Source organism: Vanessa cardui, chromosome 22, assembly GCF_905220365.1.
Source record: "Vanessa cardui chromosome 22, ilVanCard2.1, whole genome shotgun sequence".
NCBI classification, from domain to species: Eukaryota; Metazoa; Arthropoda; class Insecta; order Lepidoptera; family Nymphalidae; genus Vanessa; species Vanessa cardui.
Genome location: NC_061144.1, coordinates 11,020,714 through 11,040,702, shown reverse-complemented (window position 1 = coordinate 11,040,702; position 19,989 = coordinate 11,020,714). Strand labels below are relative to the sequence as shown.

General features: G+C 39.1%; 1 protein-coding gene across 2 annotated transcripts; it reads right to left on the bottom strand.

Annotated features, from left to right (window-relative positions):
• Positions 1 to 1,496: 1,496 nt before the first annotated feature.
• On the bottom strand, positions 1,497 to 15,615 carry LOC124539398 (juvenile hormone epoxide hydrolase-like). Of its 2 annotated transcripts, none has more exons than XM_047116789.1 (9): positions 15,554 to 15,615; positions 6,403 to 6,582; positions 5,461 to 5,600; positions 5,126 to 5,213; positions 4,156 to 4,320; positions 3,499 to 3,645; positions 3,191 to 3,392; positions 2,070 to 2,304; positions 1,497 to 1,766 (listed from the first exon to the last, which is right to left on the bottom strand). In XM_047116789.1, the coding sequence occupies exons 2-9, from the start codon at positions 6,580 to 6,582 to the stop codon at positions 1,538 to 1,540; spliced, it is 1,386 nt and encodes a 461-aa protein (XP_046972745.1). In that variant the 5' UTR covers positions 15,554 to 15,615; the 3' UTR covers positions 1,497 to 1,537. The 2 variants fall into 2 exon arrangements, with proteins under 2 accessions (XP_046972745.1, XP_046972744.1); XM_047116788.1 differs by lacking the exon at positions 15,554 to 15,615 and adding an exon at positions 12,908 to 13,012.
• Between the last annotated feature and the right edge of the window lie 4,374 nt (positions 15,616 to 19,989).

The following is a 19,989-nucleotide window of genomic DNA, read 5'->3' as shown; positions in this document are numbered from 1 at the left end:
CTTAATTGTAAAATGGCGATTCAAAAGTGCTTGTAAAAGCCTACTTGAATAAAGTCTAAAATGTCATTCTCAAAAAGATATCCAATTATCTAATCCAACTTACCAATAGTATCTGGCTTAGTGGCTTGAATATGCATATACCCCGATTCCTCCATCATAACCGCGTATTTTTCCGAGATGGGATACATACGGTCTTGAACATTTGAACCAACTACCAGAGGAGGGTATAAAGCTCCAATCCAGGTAATCAAGGTGAATTTTGGTGTCATCATGAACGGCAAGTTTAAATGGTATTTTTAAGTAGCTTTTATGAGTTCTTAGAATACAGCTTAATTGATTGTGCATTTAACTCGGGCTTGTGTCATTAACTAATTGTATCCTTGTATTAGTTTTACAATTAATAAAGGAAAAAAATGGCGACCTACTAAACTTGTATGTAACGTTTGAACGTTTGACAAACGGATTTCCAGATGTAGAGCACTTGGTGGTAGGGCTTTGTGCAAGCCCGTCTGGGTAGATACTCATTAGTTATTCTACCGCCAAATAACGGTACTCAGTATTGTTGTGTTCCGGTTTGAAGAGTGAGTGAGCCAGTGTAACTACAGGGACAAGGGACATAACATCTTAGTTCCCAAGGTCGGTGGCACATTGACGATGTAAGGAATAGTTAATATTTCTAACAGCTTTAATGTCTATGGGTGATGGTGGCCTATATGCTCGTCCACAAACCTATACCATAAAAAAGAGCAATTTCAAAATCTTTAACAAAAGGAGAAAGGTGACCTCTGATCAGTCATGGGACATCTACGGACTTTACTATATATCAAGACGACTTAAACCTTGAAAAACATATATGAGGAGCGTTACACTAGCTTATTAATGTATTTCGAAAATATACACCTCCAACCTGAGAAGAATCGGTAAAAGAAATTCAGCGGGTTTGTTTAATATCTTATTTTATAACTATTCTTTTCATATAAAGTATACAGTCAATCAAGAAATAGTTTTGTTATATACTTTAGGATACACAGTCTCTTTAACGATTCTTTTAAATAATAGCATTGTATATTTTGAGTACCTCTTGTTAAAATGTGCTTTGGCCCTCAAAAAAGTTGTTTAAAACTGGATAATTAAAGTTTTTTATTATAAGTGTGTTCATAATGTTAACATTATATACGTACGTCACAATTTTAGGAAAAATTGAAAAATACGTAAAATTATAAAAAAATAATTGAGAACAGTCCAATAGATTTTTTTTTTTTGTAGACAACATCACATATATAATTATGCCAATTTAAGTAGCTTAAGCACTTGTGTTTTGGAAAAGAAGCAACACAAACACCCAGACCCAAGACTACATAGAAAACTAATGAATTTTCTACATTGACTCGGCCGGGAATTGAACCCGGGACCTCGGAGTGGCGTACCCATGAAAACCAGTGTACACATTACTCGACCACGGAGGTCGTTCGTTCGTTCAAAATCAAAATACACTATGATGTTCACATCATTTATTTACAAAACAATAAAAAATATTCTATAATTCTGTTTTTTTATTATTCTTATGCCATTCCCTGAAGCTCTGTATGGCTTTGATGACATCGTTCGAAAAGATCTCGGGCAGCTGTAAGGCCAGGAAGTGTCCACCATCATCCAATATGGTTTCATTGATGAGATTTGGGTACTTTTCCTTCAATGCCCAGATAGGGGTGTACGCCAATTCGTTCTTAGCTTGGAGGAACCATGCAGGAACATTAGTGGGAATTCTGGAACAATTGATTTTAAGTCATAATATTTAATTTTTCCAAAATTATTCATGACTTGTCATGTAGTTTCATGAAGGTATTTTTATGTTTTATTGAGGTATTATTATATCTCTGCTAATTTCGTAAATTTTGAATCAATTTCAATAATTTAAAGGATAGTCGCAATTACACAAAAAAGAAGGTTAGAAAAACTATACCATTTCACCTGAACTAATGGTATTTCACATTTCATTTTCAAACCGTACATTACATGCCTTTAATTATTTGAAACTATAAAGTATAAATATAATTAATTGCACTTACTCTGCCAGCTCCAATCCGAAGAATCTCTTGTTAAAGGTTTCAGCGTACAGCCTCATGGAAGTTGTTATGGAATTAGAAGCCCAGTAGACCATAAGATTGTCGAGCAATTGATCTCTACTGAAGTGCTTGGTGAAACCACCATCTGGGACATTGCGGTTTGACAACAGAGTCCAGGAGGAAAACTTCTCGAGGATATAGGCTGCGAGACCAGCTGGAGAATCGGAGAGAGCAACACCTGGAAAAAAAGTATTACAAGATATTTGAGTTTATTTTTATTAACCAAGACCAATAGGTGCTCTTGATTTTTGAGAGAAGAATTTTGGTGGGCGATGTAAAATAGGTGTTTTTGCAATATTAATACATTATAATGAAAAACAACAGACTCCACGAAATCCTTTTCAAATTGATCACGGATGGGATCACTAATTAAAGATTTGTTAACTTTGTGGCTATTGGATTCTTGAAACTGTTAAATTTTTAGTTCTAAATAAGCGTTAAGAGGGTTGTAGCTAGGCGGACCTGTACAAAGACCAATGTTACGATAAAATATCATAACCTATTAAAGTAATAATTAAATAAATATATAAATAAACATCGGACAACTTCACATACATTTTTATGGTATAGGTTGGCGGACGAGCATATGGGCCACCACATGGTAAGTGGTTACCATCACCTATAGACAATGAAGCTGTAAGTAATATTAACTATTCCTTACATCGTCAATGTGCCACCAAATTTGTGTCTGTAGTTACACTAGCTCACTCACCCTTCAAACGGGAACATAACAATACTGAGTACTGTTGCTTGTTACCTACCGAGACAGGCTTGCACAAAGCCCTATCACTAAAAAACATACATTACTATGATCCCAATGTAAGTAGCTAAAGCACTTATGTCATGGAAAATCAGAAGTAACGAAGGTACCATAAAAACCCAGACCCAGGCCAACATAAAAAACTAAAGATAATCTACTTGGACATCAGATTGGCGTACCCGTGAAAACCGGTGTACACACCACTCGACCACGGAGGTCGTTACTCGTTATAAAGTTATATTTCTTTATATTAGTCTAAAATTACATTCTCAAAAACTTATTCCAATTATCTAATCCAACTTACCAACAGTATCTGGCTTAGTGGCTTGAATATGCATATACCCCATTTCCTCCATCATAATCGCGTATTTTTCCGAGATGGGATACATACGGTCTTGAACATTTGAACCAACTACCAGAGGAGGGTATAAAGCTCCAATCCAGGTAATCAAGGTGAATTTTGGTGTCATCGTGAACGGCATGTTTGAGTGGTAGCCGAGGATCTCCTGTAAAATGAGAATGTATTGATTCATGACGTCACATGTGCGAATATGACGTGGACATATATGGCTTGTTACTCATAAACAAAAACCTCTTGTCGAGTTCTCTTACATCAGGGAAGAATGTAGCCATGCAACTTGTGATGATTGCTCCCCAGTCTCCTCCTTGAATGTAGTACTTCTTGAAACCTAGACGATGCATGAGGTTTCTGAAAACTACAGCTACTTTGTCAGCGCCAAGTCCAGGCCGCTTGGCAGCCTGAAAATATACAATATCTATTACAATTTCTTAGATTTGGTAGGTAGAAGACAAAATTAACCATTGATTGCGAAAACAAAATATTTTTTCCAATGGCAATGCAACAAGTAACATGATATGACTTTTTCAGTCAATGCATCAAATACGGGACCTAAGATGTTAGGTATAATATTTGTGTTACATTGCTTGAAAATTTATTTTGAACCAACACGATAAGACTTATTTAGAATAAGAGATCTATTAAGGATTAAGCTCAGAGGATAAAGTTATTCACTGTAGTGGGTTATCTTGCAAAATTATTAGAATACTAAATGATTATAACCCATTATTATTAGTATATGACTGCAACAAGATTTTAATTGTTATTAACGTCACCATGAATATAACCTATCATCCAGCACCATACAATGCAGGCTAAAATATACAGAAGAAGAATTTGTACAAGATCATGAGGAAAATAACTTATTTAGCTACCGACATTAGCATTTTGAGTTAACTGGAAATACTAACACTAGAAAAACCATATCCAGGCAAGCTGGGTATAATAAGTTCGAGAGCGAAGTCTCTGTCTTTTGAAGCAGAAGTTAGATATGGTATAGCTTCATAGAACTCTCTGACTGAGCCCGGCCAGCCGTGAAGCAGCAGCAGTGGAATCACTTCCACACCAGGAGGGACCTGCAAATATAAATTATAAATTTAAACATACGAGGGTAAAGATATACAGTTATTGATGGGCAATTATTAAAAATTAAAATCAATACAAACGTATTCGTATATTTTTTTGCTGTCTTTGCTCTTAGTCGTCTCTTACACACTAAGGTAACTTGTTTTAAGTACTAATGCAAGTGGATAATAATTTAACATCAAAGTTCGCGCGTTTTTGTGAGTGAGTACATCAATACTCCATTTCAACTAGGGTTGTTGAGAAAGTGATTATGAGGAAGAGGAGGAGGAAGAGGAATTGTCACGCGCAAATTTTAGAGGATAAGGATATTTTTCGAGAAAGATGTATGCGGATGAGGAAGCGGTAGAAAAAGAGGATTAGGAAGATAGAAAATTATAAATACTAGCGGACCCAACCGAATAGGAGTTGTCCTATCTGTACATAACATACATACACTAAAATAATTAAACTATTCTCAAAACACACAAATTATTAGTTAAATAGTTTTCTATGTTGTCTTGGGTCTTTATGGTACCGTCGTTACATCTGATTTTCTATAACACAAGTGCTTTAGATACTGACATTGGGATCAGAGTAATGTATGTGATGTTGTCCAATAAAAATAAGTAAATATGAAAATAATACCGACCGTATATACGATAAGAGTTACTAAGCTCGTTAGATAAGCGGCATTAGGTGTCAGGTGTGAAATCAAAACACTTTTGGCCGGTTTTTTGTGTTGTTGCTGCAATTTTGTGTCGTTATTTATGATGTGATTTATGTTTTATATGTTAATATTATTCATGATTTCCTTACCTCCGGCTTCACTCTGATGAAGTGAATGCTCAACCCTTGGATATCAGTCTTAAATTGAGGATATTTATTGAAGAAATTTTCACGTTCTCTGTAAAACATTTTTTTAAGTATTAAGAATATTCAAAAACATAATAAATTGTGTGTTAGCCTGGGGACACATTTAAGTTTTTGACGCTTTCAGTGGTCATAAATATTTTGTTTCTTGTATTTACATTGTAAATACTAACATATAAAATTATATTCCATTACATTATATATAACAAAGTAAGTGTCAATGTTTTCCTCTTTTTTCGTTGAATTGAATGCAATTCGAAAATATATCAATGATTACATACTTGAATGAGTATTCTTCTGCCCAGTACTTCAACCAGCCCTCTAGCTGTTTGCTGTTGAAACCATACTCGAAGGAGACTCCTTTCAGAGGAGGAGCCAATGGGTGACGGTCTCTGAGTCGGTCTTTCAAATCTTTAATCATCTAGAAAAAGGCATCAAAATTCAGAAATCAAATTCGGGTATTAATGAAGATATATATGATGTGCTAGTTGCAACTGCGACTTTAACGTGAAATTGATAAAATACAAATTTCTAACGTCCCGTTTTACCCCCTGAGAAGTGTATTTTCGTAAAATTAGTTCTAAGCGGATTTCTGCGCGCTGTAAGAAGTCTAGTCTTTGACGACCTCCATGGTCGAGTGGTGTGTACACCGGTTTTCATGGGTACGCCACTCTGAGGTCCCGGGTTCGATTCCCGGTCGAGTCGATGTAGATTACCATTAGTATTCTACGTTGTCTTGAGTCTGGGTGTTTGTGGTACCGTCGTTACTTCTGATTTCCATAACACAAGTGCTTCAGCTACTTACATTGGGATCAGAGTAATGTATGTGATGTTGTCTCATATTTATTTATTTATTTATTTATTTATTATTCAAGTCTGTCAGTGTTACAGTTTTTGAGATTCCGTGTTTGATCAGTAAGTGGTATTTTTAACGCAGAAATTACAGCACTCAACAGTTCCTTAAATAGTTGTATTAATGGAAGTGTTGTTATGACTCGAAAATAATTACGAAAATCAGCCTCTCTCTTTGGGAGAACAGTTGGAATAAATATACGTGATATGCTCATATATTGCTGGTCTTAATTTGGTTATTTTACCTCTGACCTTTAAGTTATTCGTATGTGTTTATGTAGAAGATGTACCAATATTTAAGGTTCTTAATTTTTATATCATAAAGTATATTAACGTATACTAAGGTATTAAGATAAATTGGTTTAGCTCACCACTTCACTGAAATCTACTTTAAACGGCTTTATGCTGTCATCTTGCTTGGCCTTTGATAGCTCAGTGCCCCACCATTCTTCGAGGTCGATTTCTGGTAGTGGGGGTGGACTTCTCAAGTACAGGAAGTAAATCAGAACAGACGCCAACGCTACCAGGACAGCAAGGATGAGTCGTCCCATCTGTGAAATGTTATACAAAACTTATTGATTCATCAATCATCAACAGCCTGTAAATTCCCACTGCTGGGCTAAAGGCCTCCTCTCCCTTCGAGGAGAAGGTTTGGAACATATTGCACCACGCTGTTCCAATGCGGGTTGGTGGAATACACATGTGGCAGAATTTCTAAGAAATTTGTCACATGCAGGTTTCCTCACGATGTTTTCCTTCACCGCTGAGCACGAGATGAATTATGAAGACAAATTAAGCACATGAATCAGTGGTGCTTGCCTGGGTTTGAACCCGCAATCATCGGTTAAGATGCACGCGTTCTAACCACTGGGCCATCTCGACTCTTATTAACTTATTGATTGAATTATCTTAAAGTCCACACTACAATTTATATACCTTCTCAAGTTTCTTTGTTCAATATGGAAGCAGTACACTAATTTAATAAATGTCAAAGTTATAATCTACCACTGGGTAAGATAAAATAAATTCTGGGACTGAAAAAAAACCTGTAAAAGAAACTTGGTATGTTGCTTTTTGGTCGAATTTTATTATTCTTTTAAATCCGATAGTTTTAATTAACTGCCTGTATGATGCAATGAGACATAAAAAAAGTCAATCTAAGCCCTAGGTAGTATGAGGCACCAAAATATCAAATGTAAAAATTATACCGTCTTTCAGATTACTCAAGTTTTATTAGTTAGGATATTTTTTTATTTAACATGAATTGAAATGTTAAATTTACGTGAATTTTTCACTTTGCGCACATATTATCGTATGTATAAGTTATAAATATAACTTAAGTACACCAACATATACATAAAAATACACACATCTCATAGTTACTTCTGGCTGTCAATTTTCATCATCATTACATAATATAAAACAAAGTCGCTCACCGCTGTCTATCCCTATGTCTGCTTAGATCTTTAAAATTACACAACGGATTTTGATGCGGTTTTTTTATTAGATAGAGTAATTCGTGAGGAAGGTTTTCGTATACAATACATGGACAGTATGGTAAATAAACACTAATGACGACTGAAAAATTGTAAACGTTAGACATTCTGCAGTATATTTACTATCAGCAATGCACTGTGCGAAGCCGGCACCGGTCGCTAGTATGTTACATTTGTTAGTAAAGAGAATTATAGTGACATATATCACATATAATTTACATATAGTTTAATGTAAACAAACGTACATGAGACATATAACAATTATAATGAGAGATAATGTACATCATCTTCGTCTCTTGTGGAAGTTGTCTATGTGTGTGTAACCATACATAAGATAAATGTCTGTGTATAACGACTAGTCTCTCTATAATTGTACAAATTTTTTGCTCAATCATTCTAAGCAAAACACGCAGTAATGATAATAACCTTGAGTTAACAAGACACAAGTCTTAACATTTAGTAATTTTATTATTATTATTTATCATGTGTTTAGTACAAAACATAACAAATATACATAGCAGAGTCATATCTTTTTTTTTTTTTTTTTTTTTTTTTTTTTATTACGCTGGAAAAACGCTTTGCGCGCTTCCCCCACGTGATGGAAAGTAGGAGGGGGTGTGCTGGGACTCCCCGGAGCCCTGAACGCCGAGTGCGCCCAAGTACACCGGGGTTTACCCCACTAAAAAAACCAGCGGTACCCTCTCCGTCTTTCGGCCGGACGCCACGGGATCGCCTTACGCATGCTACCGTGACGCCCTGACGGTCGGCCCGCTTATACGGGCCTTCAAACAGCTAGGGGGGGCATTCCCAGGGGTACTGGGACCCCCCCCTGGTCCCCTACGGCGCCTATTGAGGCGGAGAGAGAAGATGCGCGTAGCGCCATTTTCCTTCTCCCCGGTCGTCTTCTGCGGAGCGAGTCAGCGGCGGGCATTTTTTTCCCGCTCCCGCTCCGCTGCTTCCTTCTGCGACATGACACTTTCGCAGAAGGAGCGCATCTCTGACCAGCACACCTCGCTACCGAGCATGGTGTTTGATAACGCTCGGTAGCGAGAGGTCTCCGCCCATAGTCGCCGCAAGGATGTGCCTCTGGGGCCCCCCACGCAGCACACTCGTGCAGGGGTGTGGTACGCCGTGTCCACTGGCGCACCACACTCGTGACAGGAGGGTGACTCCTCCCGCCGCGCTATCCCGTGCAGGTACTTACCGAAGCATCCGTGTCCGGTAAGTACCTGCGTCATTCTATATGACAGTGTGCCGTGCTTCCTCTCGACCCAGCGACTCAAGTGGGGACGGATCGCCTCCACTGTCGCTAGGCCCGCCGTGGGAGTCCCCAGATCCTCCTGCCATCGGGCGATCAGGGCTTGCTGGGCTAGAGCCCTGATCCGCCCGATCTCCGCCGACCCTGGACGGTCGCCGCGGTCCCTCGCCTCGACCCGGAACCGGTACACTTCCGCGAGCACCTCCGCCTGGAGCTCCCAGGGCGGATCGCCCGCGAGAAGTGTCGCCGCAGTCCACGACACCGTACGGTACCCTCTGATGCCTCTCACCGCTATGACCCTCTGTGGCTTTCGCAGCAGAGCCCGATTTTTAGCGGTGAGGGCGTCTATCCAGATCGGGGCACCGTACAGCGCCATCGACCTCACTACGCCGGAATAAAGACGCCGGCATAGCGACCCCGGCCCTCCCATATTCGGAAGGAGGCGACCAAGAGCGGCAGCGGCGTTGATGAGCCTTGGGCCGAGATGAACAAAATGCTGCCCGAAGCTCCATCGTCCGTCCAGAATCAGGCCCAGATACTTCATCTGGGCCTGCACCTTGATAACCGTCCCCTGGACGGTGATACTCGCCCCTCGTGGGGGTCCTTTTCGTGGACCGTGAAAGAGGAGGGCCTCCGTTTTGGATATGGAGACCCTCAAGCCCAGCATTCCCATGCGGTCCACGGTGAGAGCCGTTCCGACTTCGGCAAGGCGAGCCGCCTCCCGGAAGTCCCGTCCAATCGCCGTGACGAGAGTGTCGTCAGCATAACACAACACCCCCATCCCGGGAAGGACGGGAGCCCGCAGGAGCCAGTCGAAACCGACGTTCCATAGAATTGGGCCGAGGACCGACCCCTGTGGAACGCCGCAGCCCACTCGATGCCGGACGATCCTCCCATCGACCCCCGCCCAGAGGATCTCCCTGTCCTGGAGGTACGCCTCCAGGAGTCTCCTCAGATAGGTCGGCACCCCATGGTATCGGAGTGCCTCCCGTATCGTCTCGAAAGGGAGACTGTTGAAGGCGTTCGCCACGTCAAGCGACACAGCCAGGACGACCTGCCCCCGGGCCACCGCTTCCGTCGTCCGAGTCTTCAGGGCATTCAGGGCGTCGACTGTCGATCGGCCCGCCCTGAATCCGTACTGCGCCTCCGAGAGACCCGGACCGACCTCCTCGAGGTGCTGAACGAGACGGGCTGCGAGGACCTTCTCGAAGAGTTTTCCCGTCTCGTTCAGCAGCACAATTGGCCTGTATGCCGAAGGGGAATCCAACGGCCGACCTTCCTTCGGCAACAGGACCAACTTCCCTTCTTTCCAAGGCTTCGGAAACTGCCCGCTGCACAGACACTCGTCGAATAGCTCCCGAAGCCTTGCACCTAGGTATTCCAGGGCGTCGCACAGAATACGCCCTGGAACCCCGTCCGGACCCGGCGCCGTCTTCCTGGCCCTCAAGCGACCGAGGGCCATCTCCATCTCCCGCTCCGTAATCAGTGGTGAAACCACTGGGTCTTCGGTCACGGAGCGGGGCGCCATCTGCGGAGGGACGTGCTCGCCTGGATGGGGGAAGAGTTCCCCAACCAGGCAAAGGAGGAGTTCCGGTGGCATCGTCTCGATGACGGGGGCGCCTTGGGTGCGGAACTTCCCGCGTACACCGCGGTACGGGCGCCCCCACGGGTCTCGATTGAGGCCCGCCAGAAGTTCCTCCCTGGCCTTCTCCTTGGCCTTGCGTATCGCCAGCTGCAGCTCTTTTTTCAGCTGGCGATAGGCGTACAGCAACTGTCCCTCCAAATCCGTGTCGAGGCCGTTGCGTCTTCGACTACGGACGTAGGCCCTCCGTGCCCGACAGCACGTCGCCCGAAGGTCGGCGATTTCGGGCGACCACCAGTATACGTGTCGGCGCGGAACTCTGCGCCGGGTCGGAGGCATGGCCGCATCGCAGACTTCCTTGAGTGAACTGCGCATCCGGCCTGCCAGCTCCTCTACGCTGGCGCCCTCCCTCCTCGCTGCGGAACCCCACCGCTGCACGATTGCGGCCTCCTTGACCAGCTCTCGATCGACCTGGCCGAGAGACCACCTCGGCAACGTGGTCGGCACCCTCTGGGGTTCCGCCGGCCTGCGAGAAGTGGAGATCTCAAATCGGATGTACCGGTGATCCGATAGAGTCTCCACCTCCTCCTCCACTCTCCAATCAACCACTCTGCGTGCTACGACAGCAGTGGCGAACGAAACGTCCACCACGGAACCCCCGTGATGGCGAACGCAGGTGTGAACCTGTCCCCTGTTGAGAAGGGACAGGTTGGAGAGCAGAGCCCACGCCTGGACGGCCCTCCCTCGCGGATTCGTGACAGGGTTACCCCAGGCACGCGACTTCGCGTTTAAGTCGCCGAGAACCATTATCGGTTTCGGCGACTGCCTGGCCACCGCAGCTCTGACCAAGCCGAGATAGGTCTCGAACTCAGCCAGGCTGCGGTTAGGGGAGAAGTACGTCCCGACGACGACGTACTCCCCCCACTCCACGACTACGTAGCCCGAACCCCTTTCGATGAGTGAGAGGGGGGGGCCCGTTCCGCTCCTCGTGAGGACCGCTACGGTGTCGTCCAAATCTCCCAGCCAGTGAGGTAGGGAAGGGACGTAGTAGGGTTCACAGGCCACCGCCAGGTCTACCTGCCACTCCGCCATGGACTGCAGTAGAAGATCCTGAGCCCCGGCGCAGTGGTTGATATTCGTCTGAAGGAAGCTGAAGTCTGCGCTCATGTTGACATTGCAGCTTCCTCCTTAGCCTGGCGTCGTCCGACGTTATTGGTAGTCTGAGTAGCGAGGGCCACCTTACCTTTCGTGATGGGGGGGCTACATTCTTTAGACCCCATCACGTGCCCGGAGGGCTTGCCGGCGTCTGCGCATACTACGCAGCGCAGCTTCCCGGTACATGTAGACGATTTGTGTCCATCAACGCCGCACCGGTAGCAAAGGCTTCCTCGTTCCGCACTGAATGGGCAGAGCAACCTTGTATGGCCTAGACCCATGCACTTGTAGCAGCGCAGAGGGCGCTGCTCCATCACGTATACTCTGGCCGAGCTCCACCCAACCAAAAGACGACCGGTGTCAGCCAGCTTTTTTGCCGCAGTTATTGGACAAGACACGAAGACCATACCCATGGAACCAGGTCCTCGTGAAATATCCCCGCACCTTACCGTTTCAGCGGGGCAACTCCCCTCGCGAACGACTGCGGCAATAATTTTATCTTTAGTGACGGAGTCGTCTAACCCCGTCACCTTGATGTCCATAGCAGAGTCATATCTAGTACAAGTATAAATATACAAATACTTTATTATGATTCATAATTCATGATATATACATCAAGGACCTGTACCCCTAAACTAGGAGACCCTGTATCTTAGGGTCTAATATTAGCGGCTTTTAAATTCACAGTGAAATTTTTATCATTTTAGTTTATTGAAGGTGTGTTATCTTGTCACCTTGTGTGTCAGTCATCGAATAACCTCAAAACGTGAATATTCTGTGTTATTTTATTAAAATTGAAAGTGTTAGTGTAACTATGGTGACACATAGAACGACAAGGAAAGACAAATTACCATTGATCATTTAAACCCGTTGGACCTTCTTCGTTCACACAATCAAATAAAATGTTTGAAATTATAATATTAATGAAGATTTGATTACAAGTGATTATCTATTAATTATATAAAAATGTTACTATGTGTTACGTAAAATATAGATAATATTTATTCAAAGATAGTAACTAAACACCGGTATCGTCAAATTAAAAAACGGACGCTAACAAATCATATGCTTGATTGAAATTAGTGACTATTCGTAACGTGAATTAATAAATATTATTTGCTATGTCATATGTTTGTCGTATTAACACTGGGTCACTTTACAATGGATAACAGAAACAAAAATATAACTTTTGGTCTGTACTAACTCGGTCTTAAATTTTACAATGACTGAATAAATCAAAATATAAATGCACACCACCATTAATATTGTAAACAATTAAATATAAATATTATGTTGATTTAACATTTAATATATATACATATACATATAGCGTGAAAAACATTAAAACATATATCAAAGCTTGTGTTATAATCAAATATGTATACCTTACTTCTGAGTAGGAATCCAACTAGTATGATTAAAAAAAACATTTTGTTTTATATATATCAGTAAACACGTCCTATGTATCACATTATCAATGATAAACTGTTGATATGAATGAAATAACGAATTCACGGTGATGACACTGATTTAGATTAAAAATGAATTAAAAAAAAAATGTCCAATTAAAAATATCAAAACTAAATATGACTTGCGTATTTATAAACAGTGAATTTCTTCAAATTTACGTTAAAACAATAATATGAATAAATTAATACGTTTTTAATTAAAATACTTCGCAATTTTTTTTATTGATTATATAATAATCTGAGATAAAAACACCAATCGGCCATTTTTTATTTGAGTATTTAAAGTTTTTGTTTTCATGCATATATATTAATTATGCATGAGGCTTCTTACGTAAAGTAAAATGTGTCTACAAATATCCCACAGCTGGGCTAATGTACCCACCGCCTTAAGAAAAGGTAACTTATAACGCTGTAAATTATTACGAGTAGGTTAGGTTAGGTCTTAGATGTTTTCTCCCACCACTGAACACGCCTTGAAATATAAACACACATGAAAATTCAGTGATTGGTTGCTTGGTTGGATTTGAACCCTTTATCTATTGTTAAGATTCACAGGTTGTAGCCACTGTGCCAGCTAGAATGTTTGGAGTAGTTTTTTACAATACTGCTTCTTGTTACTATAATTATGAGTAGTATCAAAGTTCAAATAGATTTACTAGAATGATGGCGGTAAAACAGGTTTGAATCGAAGGCTGTGCCTCGCTAGTTCCTTCTATATAAAAAATATATTTTTTAATACAATTTGCAAGATGGAAATTGAACACTTGATGGTACGTGGTCACTATTACCAAAAGACATTGGCGCTATTAGAAAATCCTTCACCGTGCGAAATAGATAAATGTAAACGGTAGCCTTGGCAACTAAAATGGTACATCCTTTGTGCCTATAGTTAGATTGGCACAATCATCCTACAATCTATACTTATAAAACTAACTGTGCCCGTGACCTTGTACGGGTTTGAATTAAGCAAAAAAATATACCTTAGTAGTAGTACTTCCTATTATATTAGTAAAATCTGCCATGTCATCTGCCACTGCCAGTGAAAGTGCCGTCAAAATCGGTCCAGCCGTTTCAGAGATTAGCCGGAACAAACAGACAGACAAACCGACAAAAATTATAATTATATTATATATAATTATAGTTACTTTAGTACATGTACCGTGTATAGATACATATGCATTGAGTAAAAAAGGGCTATTTTAATATTACAAACAGACACACTAATTTTATTATATTTATAGATAGCATATCCTGACTGACTGATCCGTTATTGGCGAGCGTAAGCTATTAAAAGAAGGGTAGTTGTATTTAGTAGTCATCCACTCCTTATTGGGATGAAATAGAGGTTAAAAGTTTGTATAAAGGTCCGTTATTTTTGAAGTTAGAAACATGAAATTTTATTTTTGGGATATTGATTAAAATGAGTAGATATATATTTAAGCATTACTGGATATCCTACCCTAAAGAGGTGAAATACACACCACAGTGGCAAAAATATATTCGCCACATATAACTTCCACGCGAGCAAAGCCACGTACAACAGTCTAATATAAAAATTCTAATAATCGTATTTATTTATTTTAATAAGATTCATATTTTTGCATGCTTCCTTATCTAGTCTGTAGTTTTATTTATGTAATACCTAAGTAAGTGTTTACATCTTTGCGAAAGAAAATAAATAAAAAACGTGGACAGAATTTGAACAGTCACGTTGTAGTTTGATAAGCACCATCTTAAAGATAACAGAAGCTCGAATGCAAACTTTGATCTGACGATCTCTCGCCTCTCAAAAGATTTTAAAGACACTATTTGGAACACTTACTGGTTCAAGACTTGGCTATCATTGCCGAGGCGCCCGGGTTTGTGAGACCCCATGGGAGATTGTATTTATACGGGTGCTGAGGTCAACTGGCATGGTAACTATTATTTTTTTAAACTCAAACTTATTTTACTGTATTCAACATAGAAACATTACACTTCTTTATTGATGGTCAACGCTACCACCGGGTCGGAAAAAGGAATACCCTGACCTGGTAAGAACCGGCGAAAGAAACTCAGTGGGTCTTTTTTTTATTGTACCTTTGGATGCCATAATAAGCAAAATAATTAGTCAGGTATTTAAAAGTAATTTTATTATATATTTAATTATTATATTGTATTTAAAATAAAAAATTAAAGTAACGCAATTTTATCGTATTTTTATAAATTAATATAAATATGAACCCTAAATTTTTTAAGGATAATATATCTTAGAGCAGATTTTTACTTTTTTACAATTTAGTATGATTTTGTGATTTTTTTATGAATCACAAATATTTGTACCTATATTATGATACTACTAACTTTACGTATAGCTCTTATCAGTTGAATTTTCTTTCAGAAGCGGTGATAGTTTTACATTTCATTCAACACTAATAGGTGAATTTAAAAGCGCTTTTCTGAGCCTACTTCAATATAGAATATTTAGTCTTAGCATATGCAAATATTTTGCATACCATATGTTATATTTACATATACATATAATTGCAAATGTAACATTTGTAAAGATAAAAGGTAACCTACCTCAAGATATAAAATATATTATCTAAACAATGACACAACTCTCACATAACACTTGCTGGTAAAGACTAGATTTAAATCTGGCTTAATAAAAAATACGATAAAGAATATCTCATTTGAAATTGAACTCTACGACAAATGCATAAGATTGTTTTTAATATAAATGTCGATACAACCTTTTATAATGGGAGTTATAATATGACTCTACAATTGACCACGTCGTTGGTCTGAGATAATACACCTTACATTGATAAGGTAATTGGGGGAACGGTATAAAGAATTATTTTAATTATTAAAACATTTAATAAAAAACGATAAGTGTTTCTATTATTATTTATAATAGGTTGTTTGACAAATACACCTGATGGTATGTGGTACCATCGCCACATCAATCATTCAATCTAATATCCATTAAGGATGCTTTGAATAATGTATGATATTTATTGATTTGTTTATTGCAAAAGTTACACCATCGTCTTATTACTAAACATTTAAAATTCATTTGATGTAGGTTATATTCGTCTTTATAGGTCTAAACAACAAAAAAATTAAATAATATTCGTAATAGATTCGCGAATAATCGAGTTTATTTATATCAACTAAGTTGTTATTGAAACTTTTCAATAGATTAAAGTTAAAGTTTTTTTTTTATGACATCGGTAGCAGACAAGTTAATAGGCCACGTAATGGTAAGTGGTCACTACCGCCCATAGATAATCCCACTGTAAGGAATGGTCTGTACATTATCGATGCGCCAGCAACTTCGAAAACTTATGTTATGTCCCATGTGCCTGTTGTTATACTAACTCACCCTTCAAACCGGAACACAACAATGCTGAGTTCTGCTATATAGCGAATTTCAGGGCAGATCTACGGCGTAATTACCATAGTACAGTCAAAGAACTCGTGAGGGTCCGTATACACGAAAGTGTTCACGCAGTTGTGGTAAGTACTAGACATACCACCACCTGTGTCTACCACACGGATGATGGTGACGACGTTATCTAAAAAGTAAAGAGCCATCCTCAATTAACACTTATGTATATTATATACAATTTATATACTTTAAAAAAATATATGTATTTAAAGTCAGTGTTGCTAAATCTAAAAAAAGGCACGGGCAAGTTTTAAATAAATAAATAAATATGAGACAACATCACATACATTACTCTGATCCCAATGTAAGTAGCTAGAGCACTTGTGTTATGGAAAATCAGAAGTAACGACGGCACCACAAACACCCAGACCCAAGACATCATAGAAAACTAATGATAAAATCTATATCGACTCGGCCGGGAATCGAACCCGGGACCTCGGAGTGGCATACCCATGAGTGATGAGTGTACACACCACTCGACCACGGAGGTCGTACTTATCGTTAAAAAGTTATTAATTCGGTCGGAGTTATAAATTTCAATATAAAAAACATGATATATTCCTAACAGTATACACATCAATCTTAACAATAAAAAGTCTTATAATATATGAAAAATAACAGATTATACTACCCTCTTTTATTACGGTTTAAAAATCAATCTGCAATTCAATTACGCTTCAAAATATTTTATTAGCTTTTTATCTCTAATCTCGAGCGACGCCCGGTCGCGTGGCGAGTGTTAATATTGTAATGAATATGTGCTCTATCTGTGGGAGAGGAGATTAAGTGCCTACATATCACTGGCTACCTACTAGGTCTTTTTGTATCAAATATGAATGGCTAATGAGTTGGTGGTAAATGATTATCACTGCCAAGTAAAAAAAAATCAAAATATACTTTATTCAAGTGGGCTTTTACAAGCACTTTTGAATCGTCATTTGACAATTAAGTGAAGCTACCACCGGTTCGGAAAGTAGATTCTACCGAAAAGAACCATCGCTTTGTGGTAGGGCTTAGTGCAAGCCCGCCTGAGTAGGTACCACCCACTCATCAGATATTCTACCGCTAAACAACAGTATGCAGTATTGTTGTGTTCCGGTTTAAAGGGTGAGTGAGCCAGTGTAACTACAGGCACAAGGGACATAACATCCTAGTTCCCAGGGTTGGTGGCACATTGCCGATGTAAGGAATAGTTAATATTTCTTACAGCGTAATTGTCTATGTGTGATCGTGACCACTTACCATCAGGTGGCAAAAATGCTCGACCGCCAAACTATAACATAAAAAAAACTTAACTACTTATTTCTACTTTAATTTTACATCCAAAAGATCCGGTAACAGTTTCGCTGCTATTTCGCAAACCCATAGAGAATATCATAGATTTATCTAGTCCTCCAATCATATCGCGTCAATTTGCTATCCAATGTTTAGTTGGCTTTTCCCTGTTCTTGTTAGAATGGGGTATAGGTTAATATTAAGAGTAGATTTTATTTGAAATCTCACTACTTATTTCCGATGGAAGCACTACGTTAACGGTTTTTTTAATTTTTTCTTTGGTGGAACAATATTATATTGTTCATAGCAGTCTGTAAATATTTTGAAATTATTTTTAATTTAATCACCAATCTATAAAATAAGGAGATCTACATTACTTTGACCAGTGTTTGAGATTAGTGGCTTAATATCAATATAATAAAAAATAACAATAACGCGCCACCGACACACGCCATCGCAAACGTGTGAAAAAGATTTATAAATGACTTCCGATCCACCATACATTATGGGATTTAAGTCAATAAGGGTGAAAATGTAGGGGTCGCAAACACTCATGAATAGGGGTTGTCGACAAATGACCCGGTGCCTGTAAGTGTGAGATAAAATTTGAAACAAATTGTATCAATATTTGTTTTGTTGAGATTGTAATATTTTTTATTTATTTAATATTTTTTAAATTTAACTTGTATTAAAAATAAAAAGCGCAGATAAATAGTTATTTTCAAATATACCCTATTTTATTTAACTTATTAACTTAGAATCGTTTTTATGTACGTAAGAATAATCATTAAAATTAAGTACTCAAATGTATACAAAATTGAATAAAAAATAGTTACTGTGTAAAACATGAGCCCGTGAAATGGTGGCAAGAATGAAGAAACCGATTATCTGGGCAAAAAATTAACTTATTCCTCTCACCAGTGGAGGCAATAAGGCGATATATATACTTTTAAGGAAAGTTTTTTCACTACTGCTCCAAAGTCCAATTGTTTCGACAGCGAATAGGACAAAAAGATGCTTTTGAATAATACACGAATATTAGGATCGTTTGGTCGTACCGCAGCGGGTCTGGTAACTAAAATAATAATTGAACATATTATATTTATGATGAATATCTTACAAAAGTTGCAGTCTATTAATTTAATAAGTATATTCCGAGCTATGTTATTTTTTTATTAGTTTTAGATATATTGACATAAATAAAGCATATGAAATTTAGCAGGAAATCAAAATCACAACATACTTATTCATTAAGGTTTTCGTAATGAATATAGAAATAAAACGGTCTTTTTATGCATATACACTAAATTGGTCTTAAAAAATAACAGTAGAACCTGTTAAGTACTTGTAATAAACAGACAAACATGTTACTGAAATCATCTATAAGCTTCTAGTACAAATTATATTAACTTGATCCCTGTATCAACCCCCGTCAGCGCATTATTGATTGTTCTTATCAATGGCGCACACTTGCCCCCGCCACACCCCTAGGGAGTGAACTGTTTGGTATTTTGTTACTGTTACTGAAAAAGGTCGTATGTAACATTATACGTAACAGGCTAAACACGCTTGACGTAGTATGTAATACCACAATTTCGTGATCGAATAATAGAATATTCCAGACGATAGAGCGTGGAATTAATCCATTTTGGTATTAATATATTTAGATTTTACTTGTTGTGTTGATGATGATTCATTTATCTATCGTTAAATGAATAGGAAAAAACCTTTCTGCAGGATAATACGCGTACGGATAATTTCACTGATAAGACCTACCGCCAAACATCAAGTTGCCTTTTTATCCGACAAAATAGTATTGCTTATTCGGTCTTGAATCCGAAACATCGTTTAAGATCCACGTTTTATAAACTGGGCTATGTCAACTCTTATCATCTCGGGTACAATAAATGGAAGGGCACAATAAATCGCTAACAAGAGATCGTTTTAAACTGATTTCACAGTTCCAAAAAGTTGCATGAAAGGAAGATTAACTTTTTAATCCTTAATTTTTCGGCTCTCAGTTAACAGATTAATTAGGAATTTTAAAACTTTTAATACTGTGAAATGGCGGATTAGAAGGCTATGGGACTAAATGGTTTTTGTGTTTTCGGTCAATTATTTCAATTCTTGAAGGGAAAGCAGAAGAACTAAAGAGCTGTTAATGGCGGATGGTCACATTAGTCCAAGTATCCGGTATGTACTGCAGAAAATAAAATCGACTAGTACCTTCATCATCAATGCGCCCCTAACCAAAGGAACAAACATGGTGTTAATACTTTAAAGGCTT

Coding starts and splice junctions, on each gene's coding strand:
- LOC124539398 (XM_047116788.1), bottom strand. CDS start 12,952: ATGTTTTTTTTAATCATACTAGTTGGATTCCTACTCAGAAGTAAG. Junction 3,393..3,498: donor TGGCTACATTCTTCCCTGAT/GTAAGAGAACTC, acceptor CTCATTTTACAG/GAGATCCTCGGCTACCACTC. Junction 2,305..3,190: donor CACTAAGCCAGATACTGTTG/GTAAGTTGGATT, acceptor CTTTTTTTCCAG/GTGTTGCTCTCTCCGATTCT.